General features: G+C 40.0%; 1 protein-coding gene across 4 annotated transcripts in view; it reads left to right on the top strand.

The window, feature by feature from the left end:
* The window catches only part of grk3 (G protein-coupled receptor kinase 3), a 135,811-nt gene that overhangs the window by 108,595 nt on the left and 14,237 nt on the right, over positions 1-12,979 (top strand). For all 4 annotated transcript variants that reach the window (XM_053645754.1, XM_053645751.1, XM_053645752.1 and 1 more), the window contains 4 exons: positions 7,553-7,653; positions 7,914-7,980; positions 10,519-10,614; positions 11,010-11,172. In XM_053645754.1, coding sequence (XP_053501729.1) covers positions 7,553-7,653; positions 7,914-7,980; positions 10,519-10,614; positions 11,010-11,172 — 427 coding nt within the window. The remainder of the gene's footprint in view (positions 1-7,552; positions 7,654-7,913; positions 7,981-10,518; positions 10,615-11,009; positions 11,173-12,979) is intronic.

Below are 12,979 nucleotides of genomic sequence, written 5' to 3'. Positions count from 1 at the left end.
TGTTGCGTAAGACCGAGGTTCTTCGGTCGGTGACAGAGAGAGATTGGTTCACAAGTGTCGACCTGATGGATGCATACTTTCATGTTCCTATTGCTGTGCATCACAGGAAGCTCCTACCCTTCAGCTTCAGAAACCAGACTTACCAGTTCAGGGTCCTATCCTTTGGTCTTTCTCTAGCCCATCGAGTGTTTACGAGGTGTATGAAGGCTGCCCTGTCACCCCTGTAGTGCCAGGGGTTGTGGATTCTGCCATACCTAGACGATTGGTTGCTTTGCGCTCAGAGGAACGAACAGGCTGTGCACGATACCCAGCTGCTACTAGGCCATGTTGCCAAGCTGGGTCTCTTGATGAACAGGGTAAAGAGCTCACTTTCTCCCATGCAATCCATCACATTCATCGGGGTGATGATCGATCCATCCACAATTTAAGATGAGAGACATCTTAAATATTCTTGCCCAGTTTCGTCTGGGGGCGTCTCTCTAGTATGGGATGTCATTGAGGCTGATCGGAATGCTGACGTCGGCCACCTCTGTATTTCCCCTGGGACTGCTTCGCCTGCATGTGGCGCAGCAGCCTTCTGCTGGATCCAGTTGGTCAACGCGATCAGCAGATCGTAGTGACTTGCAGTTGTGTGCGTGCCCTCTGACAGTGGACTTCACCGGCCTTTTTGACAGCAGGCGTTCTGTTGGGGAATGTTCTCTCTCGTCGGTAGGTGGTAACAACTGATGTATCCCTCAAGGGTTGGGGAGCAGTTTGGAACCATGGGGGTGTCTGTGGCAAATGGTCATGGTAGCGGTCTATGGATCACTTCAACCTGCTGGAGATGCGTGCACTCTTTCTTGCTCTGAGACACCTTCTCCCAGTGCCGACAGGCCGTTATGTGTTTGTGCGCGCGAACACTTTTCAATCTGAATCACCAAGGAAGTCAGAGAGCTTGCTCTCTGTAAGGCTGGTTACGAATGTAACCGTTGTTCTGTGAGTTCCGGATGACTGCCAGAGTTCCCGGTGGAGTGCTGAGCTGCAGTGGCTTACATCACCTCCGCTCAGCTCACGTGACCATGTGACATCGTTGGTATTTATTTTCTCAACCTATCTGGCTGGTACTGTGATCATCCTCTGGAATTCAGAGAACCACATTTACATTCATAACCAGCATTTCTTAGTACAACACTGGTTTCTTTCTTTTTTAGGACATTGCAAATTGTTGTATTGGCTATGCCTAATGTTTGTGTAATCCCTCTGATTGATTTTCCCTCTTTTCTCAGCTTCGAAATTGGCCTTGCCATTCCAATACTTTCAGAGGGAACTGTATAACAAATGTACCATTTACAGTAAAATGACCCAGAATCCATAATAAATGTATAATAATGCTTAAATGTTATTGGGAACATTTGACTGTAACTCATCAACTGTTATTGTTAGTTTGTTTAAACAGAGTTGACAATAACAAAGTTGACATTTTCCATCATTTTGTGCCTTAACTCCATGTGCTACCCTTAAACCAGATACCACATGACATGTCTAAAAACAGAATTTTTTTTTTTCACATTTGAAAAAAAGTATTCAACTTTTTTAAAAATTTCACTGCAATATCACAATAACAGATTTGACACATAATTAGTCTACTGTTGGTATATCTTCAACATTTTGTACAAAATAATGAGAGAAGAAGAATGGTATACCTCACTGCCTTCTGGTGGGAAGCTCTGGAAGTGACATCAGTGTGTGCAGGTTACATGCTTTTTATATGAACGCTTCTGAGATATTTATGCAGTTTTATAAGAGAGGTAACAGAGTTGACCAGAACATAGGGACAGACACAAAAAAAAAAAAATATATATATATATATATAATTTTTATTACTGAAATTACATATAGAGATAATAAATCTATCCTATTGATTTGACACCTTTTAATAGAGTAAGCACAAAAAACTGAAAATTAGACTTAGTTATTTCTTAATTCTCACACACACACACACACACACACATATATAAGAAGCTAACTGTCACGTAATGGAGTTGAGGACAGATGCAAATGCAGGTAAGAGCTTTATTAAAGAGAGTCAGGCAGGCAAATCCAAATCGTGAATCAAAAGCGTGGTCCAAAAACAGGCAAAAGGTCAGGCGATCGGCAAACGGGCATAAACTAGGCAAAGCAAAACACAAAACAAGAAACTAGAAGTGAGATCACAAACCATGAAACGGAACACGATGAACAAAGGCTGGCACAGTGAATACACTCAATACTTCGCAACGACTTAGTGTTCAAACAGTCTCTTTTATGTGTGGTGTGATTCTGTGCGAGATTGGATGCAGGTGTGCGTGATTAGAATTAAAGTGAGTGTTCTGGGAATTGCGGTCCATGGTGGCCATGTTTCTAGGTCGCAGTGCAGGATGGGAAATGTAGTCACTGGTTTGCTGTGTTATGAAACTAACTGTGCTCCATGATTGCCTGGCAGCACAAATGAGTTAGCTGCTAACAACAGGCCACCCAGACTGGCTAACACAGGGCAGGACAATCCTGATCATGAAGGATCCCCACAAAGGTACAACACATTCAAACTACCAACCAATAACCTGCTTCTTCACAACATGGAAACTCCGCTAAGGTGAGTAGGCACATGAGCAAAGCTCAGAAGAGCACTGGAAACACTACACCGAACAATCACCCCAAGACTGTAAGGTCTAGGCACACCAACCTGAGCACTGCCTGGATTGACTACAAGAAAGCCTATGACTCAGTGCTCCACACATGGATAGGCACTATTGTGGAAGACCAAGCTTCTTCATGGGATGTGTCATCGGCAAATAGAGGAAGTGGCTGACATCAAGAAATGCTACAAGGGGCTAGGAAAGGCTGGCCTGAAAGACAGCACAGAGGCTCTGATCATAGAAGCACAAGAACAGGCCCTATGCACCAATTCCGTAGAGGCAGGGGTCTATAACAGCCAACAAGTCCCAAGTTGTCGACTGTGGCAAAGACGCCCCTGAAGCAGTACAACATATAGTAGCAGGGTGTAAGATGCAAGCTTGGACAGCATACACTGAGAGGTATAACCAAGTGGCTGGGATAGTGTATAGAAGCCTCTGTGTCGAGTATGGATTAGAAGTCCCCAAGTCCAAATCGGACACACCACAGAAAGTGATTGAGAACAGAGCTAATATCCTTTGGGACTTTAAATTCCATACTGAGAAGCAGCTGCTGGCTGACCAACAAGACATAGTGGTGGTTGACAAGGAGCAGAAAACAGTAGAAGTGATGGATGTGGCAATCCCAGCTGACAGTAACATCAGGAAGAAGGAGCATAAGAAGATCAAAAAATACCAGAAGCTGAAGGATCAACTGGAGCAGATGTGGAAGGTGAAGTCCAAAGTGGGCCCAGTGGTAATAGGAGGATTAGTGGCTGTGACCCCCAAAAATGGGAGAGTGGATTCCGAGTACAACATCTGAAGTCTCTGTGTGCGCAGAGACTTCAAACTCCCAGGCCTCTGTTAAAGGATGCAAGCTTGTGGAAGACACCCCAGGAGAGGGATGTTTTACTTCTATATAAAATATATATATAGAAGTTAAATAAAATATAGTTATGTGAAAAAATAAGTACACCAAATGGAAACAGTTTATTTATTTATTAATTTTATTGACTTATTTTACATATTTGGACAAGCAAACATTTTATCCTCTTTGAAACACATTTATTGCCTTTTAATTTTGTATTTTTTTCACAATTTAAATGAACAAAAACAGATCAGTCACATGGAAAAAATTAAGTACATTCCTACATCACACCTTCAAATCCATAAAATTAAAATCAGGTGTTCAAGATTGGATGCCAGTGATTAGAACCTGCTTAGGGAGTGCAAGTCGAACCTGTCTTATTTATATCCCTCTCACATCTAGTGTCCGGTGTTCCCTTTGTTACTGCGGTGTGTGGTTTTATAAAGCCTAAAGTAAAAAAGGTTGTGGATGCCTATGAATCTGGCAAGCGATTTAAAAATCTCTCCAAATTTTTTGAAATACATCATTCCACTGTAAGGAAAATCGTCTACAAATGGCTACAGGAGCTGGCCATCTGATGCAAAAAGAAGTCTCCAAGAACCCCAAAATTTAGAGTGCATCAGAGTGCATGCTTCAATCAGAAAGAGATTGCACAAATTTGACCTGCATGGGGGGCATGCCAGAAAAAAAAGTACACTTTGCAGCTCAAAAAGTACATTAAAGCAAGAATACAATTTGCCAATGATCATATGCAAAGACCAGGCGTTTTGGAATAATGTACGCTGACCAAAGCTTTTCAGGACAAGCACCTCATACCAACTATGAAGCACGGTGGTGGAAATGTTATGGTTTGGTGGTCCTTTGCTGCCTCGAGGACTTGACAGCTTGCATTCATTGATTCAACTATGAATTCTGCATCATATCAAAGAGTGCTTGAATATAATTTGAGACCATCTGTCCAAAAGTTGGAGCCAAGGAATGGCTCAAAAAGAAGAAATAAGGGGTTATGAAATCGCCTGGTCAAAGCCTGGATTTGTATCCCATTGAAATGTTGTGGGGGAAGCTGATGTTAGAGACTGGTGGACAATTATACAAAATGCCTACAAGACCTTACAGTGCCTTCCACTAATATTGGCACCCTTGGTAAATATGAGCAAAGAAGGTGGTGAAAATTGTCTTTTTTGTTTAACCTTTTGATCTTTTGTTTAAAAAGTTCACAAAAATACTCTGCTCTCATGGATATTAAACAATTGCAAACAAAACACAGGTTTATCAAAAAATATCTCAGTTAAGTATAGGTGTGCAACAATTATTGGCACCATTTTAGTCAATACTGTGTGTACTTTGCCAAGATAACAGCTCAGATTTTTCTCTTATAATGCTTGATGAAGTAGGAGAATACATGGCAAGGGCTCTGAGACCATTCCTCCATAGAGAATCTTTCCAGGTCCTTCGAATTTTGAGGTCCATGCTGGTGGACTCTCCTCTTCAGTTCACCCCACAGGTTTTCTATGGGTTTCAAGTCAGGGGACTGGGATGGCCATATCAGGACCTTGATTCTGTGGTCAATAAAACCATTTGTGTGTTGATGCATGTTTTGGATCATTGTCCTGCTGAAAGATCAAACCACGGCCCATTTTAAGCTTTCTGGCAGAGGCAGTCAGGTTTTCATTTAATATCTGTTGATATTTGATAGTCCATGATGCCATGTAACGTAACAATGTCCTGGTCCTCTGGCAGGAAAACAGCCCCAGAACATTAAAGAGACCCCACCATATTTAACCGTGGGCATGAGGTACTTTTCCATATGGCTATCTCTGTGTGCCAAAACCACCTCTGGGGTTTATTGCCAAAAAGCTCTATTTTGGTTTCATCTGACCATAGAACCCGATCCCATGTGAAGTTCCAGTAGTGTCTGGCAAACTGAAAACGCTCGAGTGTGTTTCTGGTAAGAGTAGAGGCTTTTTTCTTGAAACCCTTCCAAACAACTTGTGGTGATGTAGGTGATGTCGGATTGTAGTTTTTCATGACTTTCTGACCCCAAGGTGCAACTAACTTCTGCAATTCTCCAGCTGTGATCCTTGGAGATTTTTTTGACCACTCGAACCATCCTCTTATATATTGTGCATTGAGACAATATAGACACACGTCCTTATCCTTGTTGATTCATAAAATTTTCAGTTGACTGGAACTTCTTAATTATTGCCCTGATGATGGAAATGGGCATTTTCAGTGCTTTTGCTATATTCTTATAGCCACTTCCCATTTTGTGAAGCTCAACCGCACATCACAGCTGTATTCCTTGGTCTTACCCATTGTGATGAATGACTAAGGAAATTTGGCCCATGTTTTACCTCATATTTATACTCCTGTGAAACAGGAAGTCATGATTGAACAATTTCCTGTTCCTAGTCACCCAGATGTACTAAAAAATTTTTAAATATCAATGGAATATATTTGAAATATATTTTTTAAATTCATGGGGTGCTGATAATTGTGCCACACATATATTTAACATTTTTATTTATATAAACCTGTGTTTGCAATTGTTTGATGTCCGTGAGAGTATTTTTGTGTAATTTTTTTTTTCAACAAAAGGTGTGTGTGTGTGTGTGTGTAACTATATATATATATATATATATATATATATATATATATATATATATATATATATATATATATATATATACACACACACACACATTAAAATAAATATGTATTTATTTATTTGTTTGGGTTAGGTTTTTCTTGATTCATTGCTTACTGATCCTGCTGATAGGATTTTTTTATTAAATAATCGGTTACAATATTTCAACTAATTATTACTGTAGGTTATCTTAGCAAACCTTTGCGAATGGCAGGCACAGTGTATTATGTCATTACTTTGTGACTCCAGCCAGTTTATTAGCTAAAGCGACACATGAGTGAGTTGTGCAGGCGGTGTGCTACCATGGAGACTAATAGTTAGCCTGAAATCTGCAAGGTGCCAGTTAATATGAAATCAAAAATTTGGGAACACTTTGGTATTCACAAAAGTGATGACAAACTGGAAAAGTCAGTCACAGTTTTCAGACATTGTAAATTCGAGTTTACAGCGAATCTCAGCAACCATTTGCGCAGTTGCCATGGTATTAAGACAGAGATATCTGGAGAAGCAAATGCATCAGTTGCTACTTCAAGTTCGGGTATAGTAAGGTCTAATCCGCAAGACCTATTTGGTGTGAATCTTCCTGAAAACTCCAAACTCAAGCTATAACTGCATCCATTGCCAGGTTTATATGCATGGATCTTCGCCCCTATAGCGAGCCATTTTAAATGCATGTTTTGTGAATTCCTGACAGTTGAATTGAGTGTGTCCTCACTGCAGCCTGTAGCACAATGACGTATTGGATTAGATCCAGTATGTACTGGATGTTCTAACTGAAGCCTTAACCATAATCGTAGATGAATAACTTTGCAACATACTGTGTCTGCCGTCGTCGCATGCGTGTTACAACATCCAGTATAGTGGAGCTAATCCAATACATCATCGCGCTACATTCTGCAGTGCTGACAGTTTTTTAATTGCACTTTATATTCTTGCTTGACTATATGTTCAGGAAATTTAGGCAATGTTTACTTTTCCTGCAATAAAAACTTGGTGCAATTAACAGCATTAACTAGTTTGTCATTCGTTTTCTTGCTTGAGATACATTTGAAGTTAAATACTGTAAGTTACTTAATTGATTTGCCAAATCAAATCAATTCACTGTCAACCCAATGATTCAAAGGCCAGATCCAGAATTTCATCATCATCTAAAATACTGCCATAACAATAGGTTTTTTTAACCAGTGTGTTGCTGTGCAGTGTTTTTTGTTTGTTTGTTTGTTTGTTTTTTGTTTTGTTTTTTATTAATCAAATCTGAGGACATGATAATTCTTGGTTGACTGTTGTTTAGATGTGTAATGCCTTTTGCATGGAAAATCTATCCATTAGAGACACTGGCTTTAATATAAGGGAATTATGTCTAATGTAAGTGACTGGCATTGCTCTAATTCTCATGCTCTCTTTAAGAATGTAGAGTTGCCAGACTCCTTTTCGCCTGAACTCAAGTCTCTGTTGGAAGGATTGCTACAAAGAGATGTGGCGAAGAGGTTGGGCTGCCAGGGTCAGGGGTAAGTGCATTGCTTTTTACTCATTTTACATAATAATGGATCAAAACCATCACCCTGTCTATATCTGTTTACTAAGTTTAAAGTTTCATATTAGGTTACGGTATAAAATCATAATTAACATTCTGGGTGTACTTGTCTACACTTACATTTATGTACAATACAAATATCTTCTAACAATTCACTGAAGCACTGACACTTTGCTGGTCAGAGGTATTGGTTGTGTCTGATGTGGGTTTTTTTATTCACTGGTGCACCTGTAGGGCTTCAGAAGTGAAGGATCATCTGTTCTTCAAAGGAATCGACTGGCAACAGGTCTATCTCCAGAAGGTAAGGCTGTAGGTGCTGCTGCAGTGAAACTTGTGTCAAAGCTTCATATATGTGAACTTAATGAACGTTTATTAAACTAGATAGGTACACTTCGTCATGACAAACTTTGATGTTGGCTTGACAAAGCCAGTCTGAAAGTTTAAAATAGTTATCAGTTTGAAATCCGAAGGTAATTTGCAGTTTTAAGAATGAGAGACCGATAGGTAGGGTACCAATACTTCTAGAGTTGGACGGATAGCTAGGGTGCCAATAGTTACAGGAACATTGAGAATGAGTGGGAGAGAAGTGGGGCTTCAGGCCGTATGTATGCAGGTGTGTGTGAGTTTTGACAGTTGGAGTTTGAAATCTGGAACATTCCGAGCCAGCCGGCAATGTACAGTCAAGTGAAAAATTATGTACACCCCATGGAAATCCATCCACACATCTTTTACACCGTTTGTCCTTCTGGGTCGCGGGGAACCTAGTGCCTATCTCAGGGAGCATCGGGCACAAGGCGGGGTACACCCTGGATGGGTTGCCAATCCAACGCAGGGCACAATCACATACACACTGACACACCCATTCATACACTATGGACATTTTGGACATGCCAATCAGCCTACCATGCATGTCTTTGGACTAATGGAGGAAAAAGAGTACCCGAAGGAAACCCCTGCAGCACATGCAAATTACACACACACAGGGCCGTGATGGGAATCGAACCCTGGAGGTGTGAGGCGAACGTGCTAACCACTAAGCCACCGTGTGGCCTCCCATGGAAATTGTCTTTTTTGACATTTGGACAAGCAAGCATTTGATCATCTTTGAATGATCAGTGCCTATTAATGAAGTTGATGTACTTGAACAAAATCGCAAAGAAATTAGCTTTTTGAATAAGTTATTCAACAGAAATATCAATAGATGTGATATTCTTCTGTGGCAAAAGTAAGAAGCCTCAGAAGCTAGTATTGCCCCCTTTAGCAGAAATAACTTCTTGTAGGCATTTTGCATAATTGTTCACCAACTTGCTGGAAATTTTGACCACTCTTCCATGCAATATTCTTTCAGTTGCAAGATGTTTGAGGGTTTTCTTGTATGTACTGCCCGTTTCAAATCCTGCCACAACATTTCAATGGGATTTAAATCTGGGCTTTGACTAGGCCATTCCATAACCCTCCATTTCTTCTTTTTGAGCCATTCCTTGGTAGATTTGCTAGTGTGCTTAGAATCATTATCTTGTTGAAAGGTCTGCTTTCGGTTCAACTTGAACTTTCGGACAGATGGCCTCACATTATCTTCAAGCACTCTTTGATATGATGCACAATTCAGCGAAGCAACTCCAAACCATAACATTTCCACCACTGTATTTCACAGTTGGTACGAGGTGCTTTTCCTGAAAAGCTGTCTGTGGTCTGTGTCAAACGTGTCTGCTGTTACTGTGGCCAAACAACTCTATCTTTGCTTCGTCTGTCCAGGGCACATTATTCCAAAAGGCCTGGTCTTTGCCTATATGCTCGTTGTAAATCTGTAGTCTTGCAAAGGCTTTTTCCTGGCACGCCTCCCATGCAGGCTAAATTTCTCCGATCTCTTTCTCTTCGTAAAAGCATGAACTTTGACACCAACAGTTGCAAGACTCACAGATTCTGTGATTAAATTTTGGGTTCTTGGAAATTTCTTTTTGCATCAGACAGACTACTCTTGGGCTGAATTTGCTGGGACTGCCAGTCCTGGACAGTCTCCTTTTAAATCTGCGCCATTTGTAGATTATTTTATAGCAAAGGAAACACCAAACACTAGATATGAGAGGGGTATAAATAAAATCCCATAAGCAGGTGCTAATCAATGGGGCCCAATCTTGAATACCTGAATTTAATTAAAATTTTATGGATTTGAGGGTATGATAAATTTAGGGGTGTACTTACTTTTTCCATGTGACTGATCTGTTTTTTGTTAATTTAAATTGTGAAAATGACTACAAATTGTCCATTATATGCATCATTTGATAGTCAGCTTTATTAATAGGCACTGTTTCAAAGAGGTTCAAGTGTTTGCTTACCCAAATATGTCAAAAAAGCCAACAATTTCCATGTGTGTGATATATGTGGCCACCACATGCTAGAACTTGGTTTACTCAAACAACTGTAACTAAGGAGTGGTTGCATGGATTCACACAATTTGGAAATGCATGTTTAATACAAGGTTCTGAGGAAGTCTGCAAGATTTGGGTTGTGGTTATCAAAAGGGGATAGAGTTAAGTTCAAATCGCTGTTTCTCAAGCGTTTTACTCCAGTTGAGCTGAAATTTGGTGTGTTGCATGGTTGTGCTTATTTGTAAAGGATTTTTGATGATGACCGAGGTACTTCAAATATATGGCTACCATCAGCAGACATTTCACACAATTAGCATTGATCTATCGTTACAAAACTTGTATTTTCATCTTATGGTCTGTTTATTGTTCTTTGTAACTTGGCAAAACTGGTCACATGAGCCGGTATATTCGAAGACTGCTTGTCACAGATTGCCATTTGCAGCTTTATTAATGGTTATGTTTGGTTGCAGTATTCTCCACCACTGATTCCTCCTCGTGGAGAAGTGAATGCTGCTGACGCCTTTGACATTGGCTCTTTTGATGAGGAGGACACCAAAGGCATAAAGGTACAGTGACAAAGTTAAATCAAAAAGCAACACTAGTTACTACTCAGTGCATTTTTTAAATAATGGAAGCCTTTGGCTTCATTGTGCCTGTGAGCTCTAGTGAAGTAGAACAAAAGACTGTTGCACTTTGCAAGGGCTGCAGAAGTGCCTAGCAACATGTGCTTGTTTGTTAGTGGTCATGGTTGTTGCTCATGTGTGTGTCTTGTATTAAAACAAGTCATAAACTTCTTTCACTTTCTCTTTTTGACTCTCTCACACAGACACAGTCCTGTATGTTCAGTCCTATCTTTAGGCTGTGCAAATGATTTTCCCATGAGAGCTAGTTGGCATATGCCACTTGCTTTCTGCTTTCTTTGCTCTCTTGACTGTATTCTTTTTTCTGGTTCTGGTTTCAGCTGCTGGACAGTGATCAGGAGCTCTATAAAAACTTCCCCCTGGTGATCTCAGAGCGCTGGCAGCAGGAGGTGGCCGAGACGGTGTATGAGGCAGTCAACAGTGACACGGATAAGAACGAGGCACGCAAGCGTGCCAAAAACAAGCAGCAAGGCCACGAGGAGGGTGAGGTTCTATCATGTACACAGACAATGATCAAAAATTCCTACGTCGTGGCTCCAGAAAACTGTTCACCCTATTATCTGGAGATCACAAGTTTAAATCCTGATAATGCCACATCCATGGCCAGGAGCCCAAGAGAGCAAAAAAAAAAAGGGAGGGAGGGGTGGCATACTCTCTCACAGTGACACTAGCCAATCATTGGCGTCTGTGAGCTCATGAATGCAGAAATGTGCAGGTAGTGCTTTCCTCCTAAGCAGTTCAAAAAGATGTGTTCTGTTAGCTTTTATGTGCCTCTGAGGAAACACATGATGGCCTTCTAAATAATTATATTTACAGTGGTAAATGTCCTTATTTAAGCCAAGTGATTATTATGGTTAATGTCCATATTTTCGAATGTGTGAGTCTTAAAAATTCCATTTGGCATTTTTGGCTATTATGTAATAGTAAGCACAAATGTGGCCTCCCTAGCGCTGTGGCAATAAAGGGCAACATTGGTAAAGCGGCGGTCAAATGACTTTCAGCATGCAGAATTTCTTCGGAGACCGCTGCAACCTGATATGACATCACACACGTTAAAATATACCATTTGTTCCTGTTTGCAGCAACACTGCAATCCAGGCAACTCTTTTGATGTTGATTATATATTCTTTTAAAGCTGTGTTGTATAAAATGGCATAAAACAGGATGGTGCAACACTATAATCAGTGCTTCCTAAATCTTGGATTTTCTGAAGAGGTCACGCCATGACGTGTCTATCTTTATTGGTCACACATCTTCACGTGATACAAATTCACAGGTCAGAATTCACCATTCTTGAACTTTAAATCACAGTGAAATTTGAAATGTCTTTGCATGAAGCTTGCGTTTTGATCTCCAGCATTTGCATGAAGTCAATGGAAATATCACATGCTGGGTATGATTACCCCTTAAGTCTGTGCAAATCTATCTCAAATCAAGCTGGAAAATCAACAAACAAGAAAAATGCAAGAGTTTGGTTATGTCTACATAAGACTTTCTGCTTCTATACTTTTGCTCACCTAAAACATTGGGTGGTCTGCCACCAAAGGTGCCATGTTTTAAATTGTTTAACACGTCTATATGTAAATATCCGGAGATGAAACCTGAAATTCTAATCTATTGTCTCATATCTTTTACTCTCAAACCCCAAATGTCTTCAATATAGCAAAAACAATAGAATTGGCCTTGCTGTTCCAATACTTTCAGAGGGGACTGTACTTTATTTACTTTGGAAATGTATATGTTTTCTAAATTAATATTTTTACTGGTATTTATTTATTTATTTATTTTAAGGCGGTATTTACCTGCTAATGGGAAACCCTGAGAGCTACATACACCGACGAGCCATAACATTAAAACCACCGACTGGTGACGTGAATAACACTGATTTTCTCATTACAGTGGCACCTGTCAAGGGGTGGGATATATTAGGCAGTATACTGTTTCCCCCCCACGTGTAATGTTTTTATGATTTTTAATGTTTTTTATGTTTTTAAGATTTTCAGCAAGTTAAACTCCATTCACCATAGAGTCAGGAACTGTGTGTCCAATTCCAGTATTTATTGTATCATGCAACTCTACAGTGAATCAGAGTGAAACTAAAAGAAAAAAAATATATATATATATACACACACACACAGTATCTCACAAAAGTGAATACACCCCTCACATTTTTGTAAATATTTGATTATATCTTTTAATGTAACAACACTGAAGAAACGACACTTTGCTACAATGTGAATTAGTGAGTGTACAGCTTGTGCAACAGTGTAAATTTGCTGTCCTCTAAAAA

Source organism: Ictalurus furcatus, chromosome 16 (assembly GCF_023375685.1).
Source record: "Ictalurus furcatus strain D&B chromosome 16, Billie_1.0, whole genome shotgun sequence".
NCBI classification, from domain to species: domain Eukaryota; kingdom Metazoa; phylum Chordata; class Actinopteri; order Siluriformes; family Ictaluridae; genus Ictalurus; species Ictalurus furcatus.
This window is presented reverse-complemented; position numbering and strand designations above follow the sequence as displayed.